The following is a 19,722-nucleotide window of genomic DNA, read 5'->3' on the forward strand; positions in this document are numbered from 1 at the left end:
AAATCTTCCTCCTTCTTAAGTAGATCCTCTCGGGTATTTTAGTTAAAGTAATGAAACTAATATTTTGCTCAAGCCTAGACACAGCCCAACTCCATTTTTCCATATTTGAGTATCTTGATGTCATCGTTGATCACTATTATTTGTAGCCATTGCATCCAGGCAACTCTGAGTCTTGTTTATAATCTCCACATAAAAAGCCTTTAAATGGTGGAATTTCAGAAGGGGCAAAGCCTGAATCTGGTATAGAGTTGGTCCCACTGTTAGTAAAATGGTACCATCTTCCTAAGCCCAGCCTGGCTGACTAGAAGTCAGGTGACCAAATGGTCTAGTCACAAGCGTCAGCTCCACTCCCACTTCCTTACCTCTGCAAAGCTATTGAAGGTCTGTTCTCCCAGTACAAGCTTTTCTCTCTGTGCATGGGGAGGCAGCCCATTGGGTCCCCCCGCCCCAACAATAAACCTTTTCCCTCACTCCGGTGTTTGGTGTGTTTTGTGGTGACCTTTCACCCACGCCACACAGGGATTTCAAGCTGCCCTTGTACTTGGTTTCTCAGACTCAACACTCTCACTTCCTTGAGTTTTGTGGACTCTACAGTCCCCCAGGAGGCACCTGAAGATGAGTTTATGTTTTTCTCTCTTCCAACCAGTGTTGTGATTGTGGGCAAGTATTTGTCTGCCAACAGCAGGTATTTCTTTGGAAACGGTGAGATCTTGATTCTCCACAACAGGAAGCAGACTGGATTAAGGGAGATGGGTGTGAGAACCGGAATGGGGAATGGGAGGAACAGGGGATGAGTCACTCTAGAGAGTGAGACCCTTTCTCTCACCCATTTTTCCTAACTCATGTCCTTGGCTTCCTTTCTGTCCTCTCAGGCTTCTTGGCTTGAAGTATTGTGGATAAAGGAGTTACATGGTAATTCTCTGCACCTTCTGCTCAAGTTTGCTGTGAACTTAAAACTGCTCTATTCAATCCTGGGAGAAAAAGAAAATATCCTACGAAACAATTGTGATAAAAGCTTGTACGGAGTGGGACAGGAAGGGGAAAAGGGGAAAAAAGGAATGGAACCTAAGGTGAACAAAGAACCATCTTGGCTACATGAAAGCACAGCAGAAAATGGAAGCAGAGGAAGGACTGTGCTCCAGGAGAGTCTGAAGCGTGAAGAGCCAGTGGTTCAGGAAGGGGCCACTGAGCAAGCGGTCAAACTCTCACGCACAGGCCCAGTACCTCTCTAGTGGGGTTTTGGGAGGAGTCGACTTCTGAAAACGATACCTCTACACGTACCAGATGCCAGTGATTCCTTATGAAGGTTCCACGTAAGGGAGCCAGGACAGCAAGTGGGTAAGAGGGGCTGGGGAGAGCAATTTTGGAGGATTACATCATTAGGATTTGTGGGTCAGAGATCCTCCTCCACAGGCTCTGCAAAGATATGCGGCCCAAGTACTGGCCCAGCAGTTATTGTTAGGCCATCACAAAACACACCAAACACTAGAGTAAGGGAAAGGGTTTATTGGGGAAAACCCAGCAGGTCGGAGGGAAGGGGCAAGGAAGGAAGGAAGAGAGAGAAGGAGAGTATGAGAGATAGAAAGAGAGAGAGAGAGAGAGAGAGAGGGAGAGAGGAGCTAGCAAGGAGAGAAGAGAGCGAGCAGAGACGAGAGGAAGAGAGCAGAGCAGACGAGAGGAGCCAAGAGAACCACATATTCAGGAACAGGTCCTTTTAAAACTTTGCCGGAGGGCAGGCAGGGAAGCAGGAGCAGCGAATCCCATTAGGATGGGGGTGGAGCTGAAACCAGTGGTTGGGCCATGTGGCCACCTGGCTTCCAGCAATGGCGGCCGGGGCTAGAGCCTAGGATGGTGTCAGGGTGTAGATCGCGCCATAGATAAAACTGTGCCATTTTCCTAACAGGTATAAACTCTAAGATGTTATCTTGGGGTAGCATGTGGGAGGGCCAGGGAATTAGTGCCTAAAGGCCATTAAATGCTGAGGAAATTTCCAGGCAACAAGTCATCCATGTGGAAATACCAAAAGTGGGACTGCTTGGAGGTCACAGAGCAGAAAGATCTGTCCCCCCGCTAACAATCCCAGAGAGTCAAGACGGCTCTCAACGGACGTGGGCACCCACCCACTGGGTACCCAACCCACTCCCACCAATGCCTCTGTAGGAATCCAGCCCTGGCAGGCCCTAGCCCTTTTATGCCTGTGATGACCCTGCAACAGGCAAAGCCTCCCTCAATCCCTGGAGTCCCGGGTATTCCTAGATGTTGGCAGGTTGTGCTTTCTGGAGGCTCTTGGGAATGAGATTCCTACTCATTTGGTTTTTGATGGAATTCTATATGGTAGTTGGATAAGGTGTTTCCTTGCTAGTCCTTAGGTGGGTACTGCCTTTAGCCCATGCAGCCTCCTCTATCAGAACCAGCAATGAGGACATCCAATGGCTATATCATGCTACCTTATCTGAGTCTCCTATCATTGTTTTTCTCCATGCAGATTCTCTAAGTGGTTCACATGCATCACATCTGCAACGTTCCACTGGCCAGAGGGCATGGACATTTTTCAAAGCCACTTACTGTTTTCCCTCTGGACCCAAAGATTTACATCTGCCTTGAATGCAAAATAAATGCATTTCATCCCGAGGTCCCCCCAAACTTCCCATCCCTTACAATGCATCAACTCAGAACCAAAATCTTATCCAATCTAATCTCTTTATCTAAATTGTCTCAATCAGGTATGGGTGAGGCAGTAGGTATATATAACCTATCCTGGAGCACAATTTCTATCTGTGGACCTTAAATCCAGAAAACTAGTTCTGTGCTTCCAAAACAAAGGTGGGACAGACCTAGGGTCATAGTTCTAGGAGTATAATACAAAAAGTTAATGGAAATAAAAGACATTTATTTTGGAGCAAACATTTTTGAGAACCATGCAGTTTTCATGTATATATTTTCCATGTACTTTCTGAAGACTCTTGCATGTAGTTTTAAAAGGACAGAAAAAGGAAGAGGAAGAAGGAAAGGAAACCCCATCCTCCCCCCCCCAACCCCCAAGTTCTGAAACTTATCTTGGCAAAGTCCATGAAGTATCACAGCCTGGGAATGTCCATGATTCAGTTTTCCCTCTTGTGCTCATAGCTTTGTATCATACTCCTTTTTTAGGAAAGGTAGTTTAGGGTTTTACAGATCAGATTTCTCAGCCACTTTTTTATATATAGAATGCTGAAAGCCCTACACTCTTGAATTTCATACTAATCCTCCCTTTAGATCAATGGTGACAGTCTCTATCAGTATGCGAGAGGGATTCACCCCATTAGACAGGTTTTTTTTTCCTTAGAAAATCTTGTACCTATTATTAGCTTTTGCTGAGATGACTTAAGGATGTCTTTAAACATCCTACATACTCTCAGGCTGTACTGAGGGGACCTCAATATGGTCACAGCCTCTCTGAACAGTTTTTTGTGTAACAGAATACTGATCTTTTGATATGAGATAGTAGCAAAATGTGCAGTCTTACCCTGCTTCTCTAGAACATACTTTCCTGACGGTAAATTTTTAATTTCTTTCTTTTTTTTTCAGTTAGGAGACTGAGAATTTCTCAAAGTCTTGGGTCTTTTCTGCTTCACAGTACTTCCCTACCTATCACACTTTAATACAACCCATAAGAAATGGTCAGATTTTTCAATACTCTTGTTTAAAGTGTCCTCAGCTAAATATCCAAGACTCACACATGAATATTTGCTGCTGCAGCTCTCCTTTTAACATTTAAAAATTTGGGGGAAGACTCCAAAAGCCAACTAAGATGAACACAGATAAACTGTGATGTAGCCATACAGAATACTTAAAACATGAACTATTCATACAACACAAATCTCAATTATGTTGCATGAAAAAGGCAAAAAATATACTTCAGTTACACATACATAAAACTCTAGAAAAGACAAATTTATCTATGGTGAAAAATAATCAACAGTGGCCTAGAGATTAGGAGAGGTTAGAAAGGACATGAAGAGAGGTCGAGGGGCCATAAGTTACAAGTTAACTTTGAGGGCAATGGGTATGTCCAACATTATTGCTAAAGCAATGGTTTTACAGATATCTATAGATGTCAAGACTTACTATACTTTCTGTGCAGTATATTTTGCACTGATTATACCTCAAAATCTGGTCTTCCACTTCTACTGGAAAACCAGATTGGTTTATTACCTCTACCATTTCACTCCAAATGCCTTAAGAGGTTAGTCTCTTTCTCTGTAGTAAAACTGGTGAAAAAAAAAAAATTCTGATAAAGTCACCAAGAACACTGGGTGGTCATAAAAGCTACATCTTTAGACCACAATCTTTCTCTACTCACAGCAAAGACATCAGGCACAGATTCCAGGGAGGCATAGGAATCAGGAAACCTACATTGTTTCCAGCACCTGTGACTCTGACAGTGAATGATATAGCATTGGGAATAGAATTTCTGCTCACCCCAATTCCATAAAGCCATAGTGACGTTTTGACAATGGGCACTTCCCCTACTAGCTTACTGCAGTCTTCCCAATCCCTGTAATTCACACTCAGTGTCTCTATCAATTATATTTCTCTCCTGGACACTTTCATTGGTGACCTAAAAAAGGAGCTTCTGTCCTTAGGGAACACAACCACTTAGTAGGTCCTTGGCGACAGCTTCCTCTAAGAAATCGTGGGAAATACGGGACATACACTAACAAGACACCCAATCTATGCTGCTCCCAAATATACCGTAGGTTGTAATAAAGCAACCTCCTCTTTAAGGTGATGAATGGGCCCACAAATAATTCAAATCCAGGCAAATCAGCCTCAGAAAGATCTGAATTCTTACCTAAGAAGCTAACAAGTCAGCAATGGAGATAAGAGAACTGGACTCAGAACTCTTCTCCCCCAGTCCATTGTCCCATTGAGGCACACTGGGAGGCCCCCACAATGCTGTTTTATCTTTCCAGTTGGACAGGGCCTAATTTTGTTTCCAATCACTCCAGTGAAAAGAACCCTCAAGATTTTATGTGGCTTATTAAGGCCTTTATTATCACAAACCACAGCAGCACGAGGCAAGTACTTTTCCAGACTGAGTGACTTGGAGGCTGGAAAAAAAATCCATCCCAAGTACCATGTGAAGTCTTCATAGAAAGTGTATCTGCTCTGCAAGTCACCAGCAGAACACAGCTCAGGTCCTCTTGGCTGAAGATGGGTCATTTCCACACCTATACCAGAGAGGATGGAATGAGGACCCTTCCCCCGCATTGCTCTCAGGTGTCCCATGATTCCTTCCAGGTGTTGGAGACAAAATACAAAGTCCCACCTTCCCTGAGGGTGTGGGAGTGACCTGTGGCTTCAGCCACGGATGACAGTAACATTACTCTAGCAAGGAACCTGAGGTCAGAATGTGCAATATAATTCCTGAAGGCTTTTCATGTTACCTGGCACTCATAAGGTATTGCCCTCTGCATTGATGTTGACATATATGGGGTTCTACATCTGCTAGAAATGTCCTGCTGTGTTAAAAGCACTCCTAAAGCCTTCCTGCTGTATGAATTTTCTGATGCCGAATGAGGTGGGAGCTTAAGCTGTAGGCTTTCCCACATTCACTGCACTCATATGGTCTTTCTCCAGTGTGAACCCTTTGATGCCGAACAAGGTGGGAGGTTCTGATGAAGTCTTTCCCGCATTTGCTGCATACAAAAGGCCTTTCACCAGTGTGAACTCTCTGATGTGCAATAAAGTCAGAGCTTCGGCTAAAGAATTTCCCACATTCAATGCACTCAAAAGGCTTTGTCTCAGTGTGAATTCTCTGATGCTTAATAAGGGTGTATTTGTGGCCAAAGGACTTCCCACAATCACTGCAATCGTAAGGATTTTCTCCAGTGTGAATACTCTCATGCTGAACAAGTGTGGATTTGTGTCTGAAGACTTTCCCACAATCGCTACACTTGTAAGGCCTTGCTCCATTGTGAACTCTCTGGTGCACAGTTAAATTGGAGTGATGACTGAAGTACTTCCCACACTCGCCACACTTGTAAGGCATTTCTCCAGTATGGATTCTCTTGTGCTGAGTGAGGTTGTCTTTTCGACTGAAGGCTTTTCCACATTCACTGCATTCGTAAGGCCTCTCTCCAGTATGGATCCTCTGGTGCTGCACAAGTGTGGCTTTGCGGCTGAAGGCTTTCCCACACTCACTGCACTCGTAAGGCTTTTCTCCACTATGAATTCTCTGGTGCTGGATAAGTGTGTCCTTGCGGCCAAAAGCTTTCCCACACTCACTGCACTGGTAGTGCATTTGTCCCGCATCAAAGGCCTCCCCGCTCCCAGTGCTCCTGGATGTCTTCCTCTTTCTATGAGTGGCCTTCTGCTGGTGAGCACTCAAACTAGCCTGGGATTTCTTCTGCTTCTCCGACAGATGAGGCTCTTCACAAACTCTTCTGTTCTTCACAAAGACGACCTTGCTTTCACCCCTCTGTAAATGTTTCTCTACACTGTAATGCTTCTCGTACTGGTGAAAGTTTGCACTGAACCAGAATTGTCTGCCACATGCCCCACATATGTAAGGTCTCAGCTCGTGGTGTGCTCGCTGGTGTTCATCCAGGCATAAAATATCATTCAAGACAGGGCCACATAAATCACAAGGGTGAGCTGTCTGGATGGACGAGCCCGTCTTAGAAGCACTAACATGTGTCACTTCTATAGAAATGTTCTGTGCAGAAGGTGCCTCTTCATCCTTCACTCCTTGTCGACAACCTGAAAGCAGAAAAATACTGGTGATGCACATATACATGTTGACTCTAGGGACAGGGAGGCAACACCTAACAAATGTGTGTCTAGTATACCCAGGATTAAGTCCACGGGGCTTCTGGCAGAATAGAGCTAGGATCAGGTTGAAGACAGATCAGTGGAGCAGTGGATCTGAGGGTCATAAGAAGAATGTCTCATGAGGGACAAAGGGTGTGGGGCAGGGAGGCAGTCTCCAGCTTAATCCTCTGCAAATTACTTTAACCAGGACCTTGGGTGGCTACTGGTACCAGGTGAGCTCTATCGAGAAATGTGCATCCAGGCCCAGGAAAATCTGATTAGAACTGCGTACCTCGTGCTCAAGCATTACTTAAAAATATGTGTTCAAGGCGCCAGTGCTGTGGTATAGCAGGAAGCTCCTGGCTCCTGGCTTTGGCCTGGCCCAGATTCAGCTGTTGTGGTCATCTGAAGAGTGAACCAGCTGATGGAAGAGCTCCTGTCTCTCCCTCTCTATAAACCTGATTTTCAAATAAATAAATCTTTCAAATAAATATACATCTTATGACACATTATCGTAGTCCCATATTGGAGAACACTGCAGAGGGAGCAGTAGGGAGACCTCTGGCAGAAAGTCAGAATTGAAATAATAAGGATATTCAGAACAGAGAGAAAGAGACAGAAATAAAGTATGGCCTTCACATCAATTAATGATGGTACAAGACAGGTTTCTGGTACCACTGGAACACAACCCCAAGTCACACCCTACCCCAGTCCTTACTCACCAGAGCCTGTCCAAGCCCCTTCTGCTGTGGCAAGAGTCATGCCCTCTCAGGCACCCAGAGTTCTTTCCCTTGCTACCACTCAGCAACAAAAGAGAATCTGGAAGACACAAGTCATATGAAACAGAATGTGAAAGCACTAAACCAGAGTAACCTAGCCATGAAAAATCACAAGAAAACAAATCACAAAAAATACTGTTTGTAGGAGCAGCCTAGTGGGTGTCCCAAGAAGTGACTGTGACAACTAAAATTCATGACACAGGAAGACCCAAGGAAACACCAATTAAAGTAAGTCCAGAGGGGCCAGTGCTGTGGCATAGCAGGAAAAGCTACCGCCTGCAGTGCCGACATCCCATATGGGCGCCAGTGAGTACCAGCTGCTCCACTTCTGAACCAGTTCTCTGCTATGGCCTGGGAAAGCAGGAGAAGATGGCCCAAGGCTTTAGGCCCCTGCACCAAAGTGGGAGACCTGGAAGAAGCTCCTGGCTCCTGGCTTTAGATTGGCACAGCTCTGACCATTGCAGCCATCTGGAGAGTCAACCAGTGGATAGAAGACCTCTCTTTCTCTCTCTGTAACCCTTTCAAATAAATAAAGAAATTTTTAAAAAAGATTTATTTATTTGAAAGTCAGAGTTACACAGAAAGAAGGAGAGGCAGAGAAAGAGAAAGAGAGAGGTCTTCCATCTGCTGGTTCACTCCCTAACTGGCTGCAACAGCTGGAGCTGCACCCATCTGAAGCCAGAAACCAGGAGCTTCCTCTGGGTCTCCCATGCATGTGCAGGGGCCCAAAGACTTGGGCCACATTCCACTGCTTTCCCAGGCCATAGCAGAGAGCTGGATCAGAAGTGGAACAGCCAGGACTTGAACCAGCACTCATATGGGATGCTGGCACTGCAGGTTATACCTGCTATGCCACAGAGCTGGCCCCATAAATAAATGTTAATAAAATAAAGTATGTCCAGAGGTGTCACGAATGTGATATGCCAAGCAGAGTGGGATTCAACAGGCTTACTTCTTGGTCCTGACCCCCAAGACCTTCTTGGTAAGGCTTGATAGGTCAGTAGGTGTTGGAGAGCACAGGGAGTGGAGGAGGCAGTACAGATAGCTGAATCTTGGCACTCAAAGGATCTATATGAGGGAATCTGGGAAAACAGCAGTGCCCATGGTCCAGCCATGGAAAGGAAAAGAGCAACCACCTTAGGAAAAAAGGAAAAGCAGAGCCCATCCAAGAAAACCACATTTGTGGGGACTTACTCAGAGAGACCATAAGTGCAAAGTATAGAAAGCAATGTACAGGGGCTGGTGTGCCACTCTAACTCTGCTTTTCACATAAAAAAGCATTTTACCATGATACAAGACTGAGTTTTTGTTTTTTTAAGATTTATTTATTTTTTTACAAAGAAGCAGAGGCAGAGGGAAGCAGAGAGAGAGGCCTTCCATCCGCTGGTGCACTCCACAAATGACTGCAATGGTCGGAGCTGGGCCAATTCAAAGCCAGGGGCCAGGAACTTCTTCCAGGTCTCCCACACAGATACAGGGGCCCAAGGACTTGGACCATTTTCTGTTGCTTTCCCAGGCCACAGTAGAGAGCTGGATCAGAAGTGGAGCAGCCAGGACTTGAACTGGTACCCCTATGGGATGCCAGCACTGCAGGCGGTGGCTTTTACCCACTAGGCCACAGCCTCTCTGAGTTTCTACAAGGAACCCTAACTCCTCCCAAGAGAAGTACACAAACCTGTGCTCCATGGCCCAGCATGATGGACAGCTAAGTGTATAGGCAATCTCTCCTCCAAGATTCTTTATAATCTCCACAAATCCACTTTCCTTTCCAATTCCCCAGTTAACATGGGATACCAGGTCCTAGTGTGATTAGTGCCAGCTCTCTCCTTACATTCCATAATCATTTTGTCCAGCCTAGAATAACAGGCAGCAGGTAGAGAGGCACCATTCACACTCTGGGTCTCACATATGGGGCCCAATCTCCTGACAGTCAGTTCCTCTCGGGGTCCAGTTTATTTCTCCCTTACTGATCTTTTAAAAATATATTTATAACTTCCATCTACTTAAAAGGCAGAGCACCTGTGTGTATGTGAGAGCATGAGAGAAAAAGAGAAAAGAGAGAGAAACCACTGGTTCACTCCCCAAATGCTTGCCACAGCAAAGACCGGACCAGGAGTCTGGAACTCCATGGAGTCTCACATATGGGTGGCATGGGCCCCCGGATGCCTAAGTAGGGATGTGGATCAGAAGCTGAGTAACCAGGACTTGTCCCAAGCAGGATTTTTTTTTTTTTAATTTGACAGGTAGAGTTATAGACACAGAAAGAGAGAGAGAGAGAGAGACAGACAGACAGAAAGGTCTTCCTTCCGTTGGTTCACTCCCCGAATGGCCACTACGGCCAGAGCTGCGAGGAACCAGGTGCTTCGTCCTGGTCTTCCATGCAGGTGCAGGGGCCCAAGCACTTGGGCCATCCTCCACTGCCCTCCCGGGCCACAACAGAGAGCTGCACTAGAAGAGGAGCAACCGGGACTAGAACTCGGCACCCATATGGGATGCCAGCACCGCAGGTGGAGGATTAACCAAGTGAGCCACGGCACTGGCCCTCCAAGCAGCATTTCAACCATTGTTCCACAATGGCTGCCCCTCCTACATAAATCTGAGCTCACGATGCTCTCAAAATCCCACATCAGAGCCCTAGGCCCATGAATGCATACTCTATCTCCATGTGGCTATCACTCTTTAACCCACAACTCTTGTACATCTATGGAGACCCACAGCTCTGGTCTCCACACATACAAATCTGCACACAGCATTCAAAGAATGCATCCAGGATCACATTCAGCCCCAGTCAATGGCTCAACAGCCCCAGTTGTAATGAACTCATTTCTTAAATTTTTCTCTCCTGGACCTATTTTTTGCTACAGTTCAGCACAGAGAACCATATACAAACCTCAAACTCGGCCCTTTTCCACTTTGCTGTTATACTGCTAAGGATGCTACATCATTGTCAGTCACAGGTTTCTTTTCAACATATTCAAAGCCCACACTCATTTGGCCTCTACCCCAGCCACAGTGAAAAACTGAAAAACTCCTCAGGTTCCACCAAAGATCACCAGAGAAGCCTGGGGGCAGATTAAGAGGTTATTTGAATATACAGCAGTTCTGGTCTCACTGCCATCTCACTAGCATGAAGGTACTTCAACAAGTTTGTGCAAAATATAATTAGATGATGTCTATTTTAGCACAGAAAAAGTTTAAAACCCATGCAGTTTTCTTGTAATATGCATTTTCTATTAACTTTTGTAGAACCCCATATGCATGGATCTCAAAATTTTTGCACCAAAATATACTCATCTTTAAATTCCATTCTCCACAAACTTTTTGCAGTTTCCTCAACATTCACTTCATTTCCACTTTCTCCCTCGAATACTTTGCCACCTGCCGGACTCTATTTTTTTTTCCCCAAAGATTTATTTACTTATTTGAAAGTCAGAGTTACAGAGAAAGGAAGAGACAGAGACAGAGCAAGAAAGATCTTTCATTCATTGGTCCACTCCCCAAATGGTCACAATGGACAGGGCTGGACCAGACCGAAGCCAGGAGCCAGGAGCTTCCTCCAGGTCTCCCCCATGGGTGCAGGGGCCCAAGCATTTGGGCCATCTTCCACTGCTTTCCCAGGCATATTAGCAGGGAGCTGGATCAGAAGTTGGGCAGCTGGCACTTGAACGAGTACCCATATGTGATGCCAGTGTTACAGCTGGCAGTTTTACCTACTATACCACAATGCCGGCCCCCAGACTGTATTCTTCCCTCTCCTCCCATTGGCTAAATCCTCCCTTTCCAGTCTCATACATGTGCCTTCTACCACCACTGGAAATGCTACCATGACAAAAAAATTTTCTAAACTGGATACCCAACTCTTACCTGATCCACATACTGGCTGGCACCTTGTGAATGTCTCCAACTTAAATTCCTTCCCTGAACTCCAGACTTCTGTGTTCCCTTGACACCTCCACTTAGGTATCTTTGATACCAGATTCAACTCAGCCAAAACTACACTCCCAATATTAGCTCTGAAAGTTACTTCTATAACCAACTTTGACTTCTCAGTTGAGGACTCTTCAATCTTTATGATTTCTCAGCCTCCTCTTCTGCTCTCACCATCCACATCCAAAAACCCAGTTCTCCTATTAAAAAAAAAACAAAAACAAAAACAGAAGTCAGCCACATTTCCCATCTCCACGCCCACCTACTCCTGCCACTAGAGTCAGAGTGTCAATAAGCTCTTCACTGATCCCCTTCCCTTGTTCTCACCCCCAGAGTATTTTCTTCACTATACAGCCACAGAAAGCCAAGAGGACTAAAAGTCAGAACACTCTCTTCTTCAGCTTTGAATCTTTCAAGGCTGCTATCATTTCCCCAGTAGAAACCTAGGTCCTCAGGCTACTATTCCTGGACTATATCCCATCCCTGCTCTCTGACCCCACCAGACATAAAGGAGTCCTGATATTCCCTGAACACGTCCATTTCAGCCTCAAAGGAAGCATTTGCTTCCACTCTGTAATTCATGGTCTCACTTGCCAGAAATGAAGACCTACACAATTACATAACAGAATCCAGGATACATGGCTTTTGGTGATCCCTCAACCCCTCAAACCAAATGGCAGACAGAAAAGTAAAGATTTCCAGGACATCACCATTTCCCATACCATGTTGCCCAGCTCACAGGGGTAGAACTGGGACTGGGCTAAGTGAGAGCTGGAGATACTCTACTTACATACATGTGGTAACCTGGAAGAAAGAGGAAGGCTGGTAGCTGCTGGTCACCACAGTGCATTCTCATGAAATAACCTGTTTCCCTAATTCCTCACTTGGCTTTTGGCAAGGATGATTTTCAGTTGTGTAACTGCAGAAATTTAGGCCTGACCTGTGAGTCAGTGTCCTGACCTTAAAGTGGGGATAACAATGGCAGTTTTAACATCTTGGCAGATGAAGTGCAAATGATGCAAATGAACTGATGCGTGGTTTTATGTGCTTTTAAGAGAATGTATTTAAGGAAATGTGTTTTGAAGAAACAGTGTTTAAAACTTTCTATTGTAATCCAATACTTAAAGGCAAATTAACATTTCAACCAACAGTTGGTGTAAGTTTCTTATGTACAGATGTTCCTTGACTTATGACAGGGTTATGATCCAATAAACCCATAATAAGATGAAACCACTGTAAATCAAAAACGTATTTGATGAGGCCAGTGCTGTGGCATAGTGAGTAAAGCTGCCACCTGCAGCACTAACACCCCATGTGGGTGCCAGTTTGAGTCCCAGCTGCTTGATTTCCAATCCAGCTCCCTACTGATGCCGCTGGGAAAGCAGTGGAAGACGGACCAAGTCCTTGGGCCTCTGTACCCATGTGAGACCTGGAAGAAGCGCCTGGCTCCTGGCTTTGGCCTGGCACAGCCCTGATTGTTGCAGAGTGAACCAGCGGATGGAAGGTCTCTCTCTGCCTCTCCTTCCCTGTGACTCTTTCAAATAAAGGAATAAATATTAAAAAAAAAAAAAAAGGCATTTGACATAACACTCTACTGAACATCATATCTTAGCCTACCCTAACTAAAGATGTTCAAAACATTTCACTGGTCTATATTTGGGTAGTCATCTAACAAAAAACTTATTTTACAATAAAGCATTGAACATTGTAGTTTATTGAATACTACTCTAAAGTGAGAAACACAATGTTTGCATGGGTATACTGTTGCACCACCATAAATCAAAAAACAATAGTCAAAGTCATTCACTTTTTTTAATGTTTAGATGCCTATATACTTGCTAGGTCCTTTTGCCAAACCAGCCTACTTGAAAATGAACCACCAGTGGTCCTTCATTACAGATGTTCACATCTCTCCTTACCCCACAATAGTCCGTGGAAATGAGGTAACTGTGCCCTGGTTGGGGCTGGGGCTGCTCCACTAAACCAGAATCAAAGGTAGTGCCCATAGGGTGAGATCTTCAGCACCCATGTCTAGGAGAGTTAAAAAGAGGTTTGATACTTGTTCACTCACAATCACATCTAATAGAAACGAAATCTCGCTGGTTCTTTTCATTTATTTATATTTTTTAAAGATTAATTAATTTATTTGAAAGGCAGAGTTACAGAGAGGCAGAGAGGGAGGGAGAGAAAGAGAGGTCTTCCATCCACTGGTTCACTCTCCAGCTGGCCGTAACGCCAGGAGATGGGCTGAAGCCAGGAGCTTCTTCCTGGTCTCCCACGTAGGTGCAGGGGCTCAGGGACTTGGGCCATCTTCCACTGCTTTCTCAGGTGGATTAGCAGGGAGTTGAATTGGAAGTAGAGCGGCAGGGACTCGAACCGGCGACCACATGGGACGCCGGCATTGCAGGTGGTTTTACCTGCTATGCAGTGCCAGCTTCTGGTTCTGTCTTAAAATCTATCCAGAATCTAATGATTTCCCACCCACCCCCACTTCTAGTCATTGATCTGGTCTGGCTGTAATTGCAACACTCCTGCAGTTTGTTGTGGTCTCACCAGTCCCCCACTTTCATTCCCTTCATGCACATTTCACGTTTAAGCTTGCTTTCTCTCGTGAAAACACTGAAACACTAAAAAAAAAAAATTATCCGAAAGAGTTACAGAGAGAGAGAGAACAGAGAGGGGTCTTCCACCCGCGGTTCACTCCCCAGAGTAGTCACCAAGGGCCAGGGCCCAGGCAGGCAGGAGCCAGGAGCTTCGTCTCCCACGTGGGTGCAGGGGCCCAAGCTTGCTTTCCCAGGCCATTGGCAAGGAGCTGGTTCCGAAGTGGAGCAGCTGGGACACGAACCGGCGTCGCAAGTGGCTGCTTTAGGCCTCACGTCAGAACTCTGGCCCCTTCACTGCTTTTAAAATCCCTTTTCCTGTCACGTTTCTCTGCCCTCAAAACCCTCCACAGGCCTCACAAGGAGGGCGCCCCTCCTCTCCCTGCGGCGTCACAGGCCTGACGCCGGCCCCCCGCCCACGGGCGCTGCCGGCAGAGAACGCCGCGTTCCCGACGCTCCCGGCTCAGCCGCACCGCCTTAGCTGCGGCCGGTCCCTTGTGCGTCCAACACCTTCCCACGCCAGACCGCGATGGCCGCCCCAAAGGCTACCCCAAGCATTCCGGTGTTGGACACCAGGGCCTGGGCTGCACTGACCTAAACGGATGCCCCTAGGGCTTTAGGACACGGAGGTGAGGGTCGGGACGGGTGAGGCTCCAAGAACGCAGCACCTACCTAGGCTCGGTCCATCCCTGAGGCCAGTGCCATCACGGCCTGCGGACAGTACCAAGTGGCGACCCGGCACGGCCGTCACCTGCTGATGGTGCAGGCGGAGGCCTTCGGGGGCGCCGCCACGGCCAAGCCTTTCTGCAGTACAGATAGCGTCAGCTCCCGTGGCTTTCTGTCAACTCGGAACCCACCCGACGCCCCACAAGCGCCGACAATATGTCCACCGCGAAGAAGATGACGGAAGTCCCGCCTTGACGCCGCCCGTTCGCACGGAAGCGCAGAGGCTTCTGGGTAGTGTAGTTCCTGTCGAGTAGCCAGGTTGGGGATGCGCTGACGCCCCGCCTCCTAGGCAAAGGCCCAATGGCACAGACACCCCTGAGAAATGGGGCTCTGAGGGCAGGGCTTCCCCCCGCTTACGGGACCGAGGCCTTAAGGTCCTGCTTGGGTGCCCAGAATCCTTATTGAAGTGCGTGGGTTCCAGTCGAGACTCTGCCTGCTTCTGGCTTCCTGCTAACGGGCACCCTAGGAGACAGCAGGTGCTAGCGATAGCTAGCGGCTCAGCAGTTGATTCCTCGTCACCCACGTGGGAGACCCGGATTGAGTTGATCTCCCGGCTTCAACCTGGCCCAGCGCTGGCTGCTGCCGGCCATCTGTGTTGTGCAACGGTGACTGGATGATCTCTCTACCAAACACATGAGTAATAATAATAAAAAATGTTAATGGCCCATACCAGTGGGGATCGTGGAAATGTTTAAAAAGGAATTACTTCATGTATCCCCCAAAGGTAAAAAACCAGATAGACCACTTCGAGTGTCATTCTGAGGCCACTCAGTCCATTCATACTTGGAATAAGAGCAGGATGGAGAGGAGACAAGAAATTCACAGCCAAAACAGGTTTATTAATAAAGAAAAAAATAAGTAAACCTGAGAGAGGCTAACTGCTGGCAAACACCTAGGGCAAACAGGTGGCAGAGGGCCCAGCCCTCCAGCAGGCTGGGTCTTAATAGCTTTGGGGAGGGTAAGGGTCAGGAGCTGGGCTAGTTGTATGGGTTTTGCGCTGGCTTTCCAAACTCAGTGGGCCTCCCTCTGGGTCAGCCAGGTTAGTTGAAGCAGAGTGCAGAGGGTGGGTGGGGAACAATACGGGGCTTGTTGAGCTGGTTTAAGACTGTAAGGGCAAAGGAGTCAGGGATTGGATCTCCTTCTAGGCAAGGAGCTAAAATGGCTGAGGCTTGTATCTTTGCTCCAATACTCTCTTGGTTTTAAAAATACATGTAGAGGGGCTGGTGCTGTGGCATAGCGAGTAAAACCACCGCCTGCATTACCGGCATCCCATATGAGCATGGGTTCAAGGTCTGGCTGCTCCACTTCTGATCCAGCTCTCTGCTATGGCCTGGGAAAACAGTAGAAGATGGCCCAAGTCCTTGGGCCCTGCACCCAGAAGCAAGACCTGGAGGCAGCTCCTGGCTCCTTGCTCCAGTGCAGCCAACTGGGGCGTGAACTAGCAGATGGAAGACCTCTCTCTCTCTGCCTCTGCTCTCTGTAACTCTGCCTTTCAAATAAATAAATAAATTAAAAAAAAAACACATATAGAGGGAAGCTTTAATTCAGTTTTGTGAGCATCAACCGGGTTGGAGGTAAAAGTGAATTGTCCATAGAGAAAGCCATGGAATGGAAGAATTGCCTGCAGGCAGTGACTGTGGGGATGTTAGAGCTCCCAAGTGAACTAACGTGGGACTTTTCCACTGGTTTCTTCAAAGTTTCCCTGACTGGACCATAAAGAGGAAGACATGAGAAGAATTACTGGCTGCTCTGACACAGGTGGTCAAGCAGGCACTTTTATGTTTGAATAGTGAAGGGTGGTATCCAACCAGGGGGGCAACACTCATATCAGAATGGTACTTCCCAGTCCCAAAGAAGACATGCTTATTTTTCTTTGAGAATATGCCACCTCTCCGAAAAGAAGGCCGTTACAAACGTTCTTATGTGCCAAGATGGGGTTGACATGGCCCTAACACTGGTAGCACATGTGCAAAGATGCCATCTGAACTCAGAAACAAAGACTTGGAACACCATGACCTCATTTGTGAGTTATTTCCTGGGAAATGATTTTCAAATTGAAAGTTGAGATTATTTATAGTTTTAAAAGAAGGAATGGGTTCTTTTCTGTATTTCTCTTTTTCACGCTGGAACAACAAACCATTCTCATTTTCCCTTAGCAAAAACATATTCTTCATATCTCATTGCCTTATTTATATTAAAAAGAACATAAGAACACATGCTTACTATTCATGGTTATTTCTCCTATTGTTTTCAGCTGTTGTGTTTTTATTTATTTATTTATTTATTGACAGGCAGAGTGGACAGTGAGAGAGAGAGAGACAGAGAGAAAGGTCTTCCTTTGCCGTTGGTTCACCCTCCAATGGCCGCTGCGGCCGGCGTGCTGCGGCTGGCGCACTGCGCTGATCCGATGGCAGGAGCCAGGTACTTCTCCTGGTCTCCCATGGGGTGCAGAGCCCAAGCACTTGGGCCATCCTCCACTGCACTCCCTGGCCACAGCAGAGAGCTGGCCTGGAAGAGGGGCAACCGGGACAGAATCCGGTGCCCTGACTGGGACTAGAACCCGGTATGCCGGCGCTGCAAGGCGGAGGATTAGCCTAGTGAGCCACGGCGCCGGCCGTGTTTTCATTTATTGATTATAGTTTTTAGCCATTAGTAAACTTTTACAGAGAAAGCCAGGCAGTAGATGACTTTGAATAGTCTGTCACAAAGCAGACTAGAACATTTTTAAGTGACATTTTATGTCACTATTTTATACTTATATACCACTTCACAGTACGGATTCTCAGTGTGGCAAAAATAACATTTATTGACAGATTCATGTATCTTTAGCTTCTCTATGCTGTGTAAAAATAAGAGGACAAAATCATATAAAGTTAAGTTCAGAAGTGAATGTTTCAGTAGTTTATCTTAGAAACTAATTAGACATTTAATGAATACCTATTACTTAATTTAACTTGTCCTAACTTTAAGGTCACAACTTACCAAACATGTTGAAAACTGTTTCATACAAACATTGTAGCATTAAACAAAGCTAGACATCACCTAAATTATTTCCTTATTAACTACTTTTGTAGCATATAATTGTTAGACAAGTATGGAAAAAGCAAAAACCAGGTGGGTATTTGGTGCAGTGATTAAGACACTGCTTGGAATATCCACATCTTATGTTGGAGTGCCTGGTTCAAGTCTTCTCTTCTGTTCCAGATCCTGCTGATACACACCCTGGGAGTCAGCAGCTCATGGCTCAGTACGTGGGTCCCTGCCACCCACATAGGAGACCTGGATGAAGTTCTGGACTCCTGCCTTTGAACTGGTCCAACCCTGGCTGTTGCTGGCAGTTAGGGAGTGAAACAGCAGATGGAAGATCTCTCTCTCTCTCTCCGTCTCTCCTTTCAAATTAAATTATAATAAATAAAAATTAAAAAATGGATTGGGGCCAGTATTGTGGCATAGCCAGTAAAGCTGCTGCCTGCAATGCTGGCATCTCATATGGGTGTCAGTTCGAGTCCTGGCTGCTCCACTTTTTAAAAAAAATTTATTTATTTTATTTGAAATGCAGAGTTACAGAGACACGGGGGGGGTGAGAGAGAGAGAGAGAGAGAGAGAGAGAGAGAGAAGGAGATCTTCCTATCTGCTGGTTCCCTCCCCAGATGGCCGCCAACAGCTGGAGCTGGGCTGATCCGAAACCAGGAGCCAGGAGTTTCTTCTGGGTCTCCCATGGAGGTAGCAGGGGCCCTAGCACTTGGGTCATCTGTGCTGCTTTCCCAGGCCATTATCAGGGAGTTGGATAGGAAGTGGAGCGTTTGGGTCTCCAGCCAGCACCCATATGGGATGCCGGCACTGCAGATGGTGGATTAACCTGCTGTGACACAGTGCCAACCTGCTGAACTGGCTTTCATTTGAGATTCTACAACAGTGCAGCTCTCAGAACAGGTCCACTTAGTAACATGAGCAGACAGCACAGACAGGAAAAAGGAAGTGACCTTCAAAACAGTTATACATTTGTCTTATTTGGGCACAGTGTGATGAGCATCTGCCTTTTGTGGACATCATTTGATCTGTTGTTAGCCTGTGAGTAGCTGAAGCTCAGTTGCTGTGATTGGCTGAGTTTATGCTTGTATTTAACAGTGACAATGCAGAAGACATACCTGATTTGTCCTTACTAAATCAACAGTATTTTTTGGGGGGTAATTTCTTTTTTTTTAACTTTTATTTAATGAATATAAATTTCCAAAGTACAGCTTATGGATTACAATGGCTTCCCCCCTCATAACTTCCCTCCCACCCGCAACCCTCCCCTTTCCCGCTCCCTCTCTCCTTCCATTCACATCAAGAATCATTTTCAATTCTCTTTATATACAGAAGATCAGTTTTGCATATATTAAGTGAAGATTTCTACAGTTTGTACCCACATAGAAACACAAAGTGAAAAATACTAGTTATAGCATTATATCACAATGTACAGCACATTAAGGACCGAGATCCTACATGAGGAGTAAGTGCACAGTATTAAACTCATCTTATATATCAAACATTTATCTGAATCACGTGCACTTGAAAAGCATTTGAATTTGTATATATTTCTGGGAATTTTAGAATTATTTAATTTATACAAGCACTCACTTGTCTGTAAGTCAATTTGAATCGGACTCTTTTAAGAGATTTTATAAGTTAATTTAGTAATAGCATCCAGAGGTAAGAAACATGTCTACATAGCATATACCCATAGATATAAATAAACATACAGACAGATGCTAGTGCCAACCCAACTCAACATATTTCTAGGTCATTTTCTTTCCATTTGAAACACTGTTCACTCATTACACTTGGACAGTGCAAGTAAATCTTTTGTACATTACTTCAAAGTTTAAATCAACAGTGTGTAGAGGGCTGGT

The 19,722-nt window shown here is 45.8% G+C and overlaps 1 protein-coding gene across 3 annotated transcripts; it reads right to left on the minus strand.

Moving 5' to 3' along the window:
• Positions 1-5,009: 5,009 nt before the first annotated feature.
• Positions 5,010-15,079, minus strand: ZNF134 (zinc finger protein 134). 3 transcript variants are annotated; one of them, XM_051835307.3, is made up of 4 exons: positions 14,774-15,078; positions 11,439-11,701; positions 7,518-7,614; positions 5,010-6,744 (listed from the first exon to the last, which is right to left on the minus strand). In XM_051835307.3, exons 3-4 carry the CDS (start codon positions 7,555-7,557, stop codon positions 5,522-5,524), a joined length of 1,263 nt encoding a protein of 420 aa, XP_051691267.1. In that variant the 5' UTR covers positions 7,558-7,614; positions 11,439-11,701; positions 14,774-15,078; the 3' UTR covers positions 5,010-5,521. The 3 variants fall into 3 exon arrangements, with proteins under 3 accessions (XP_051691267.1, XP_089176033.1, XP_017193405.1); XM_089319907.1 differs by lacking the exon at positions 7,518-7,614 and having other exon boundaries at positions 14,774-15,079; XM_017337916.4 differs by lacking the exon at positions 11,439-11,701.
• Positions 15,080-19,722: the final 4,643 nt, after the last annotated feature.

Source organism: Oryctolagus cuniculus, chromosome 18 (genome assembly GCF_051225735.1).
Source record: "Oryctolagus cuniculus isolate XC-2025 breed Fujian yellow rabbit chromosome 18, ASM5122573v1, whole genome shotgun sequence".
Classification (NCBI taxonomy): Eukaryota; Metazoa; Chordata; class Mammalia; order Lagomorpha; family Leporidae; genus Oryctolagus; species Oryctolagus cuniculus.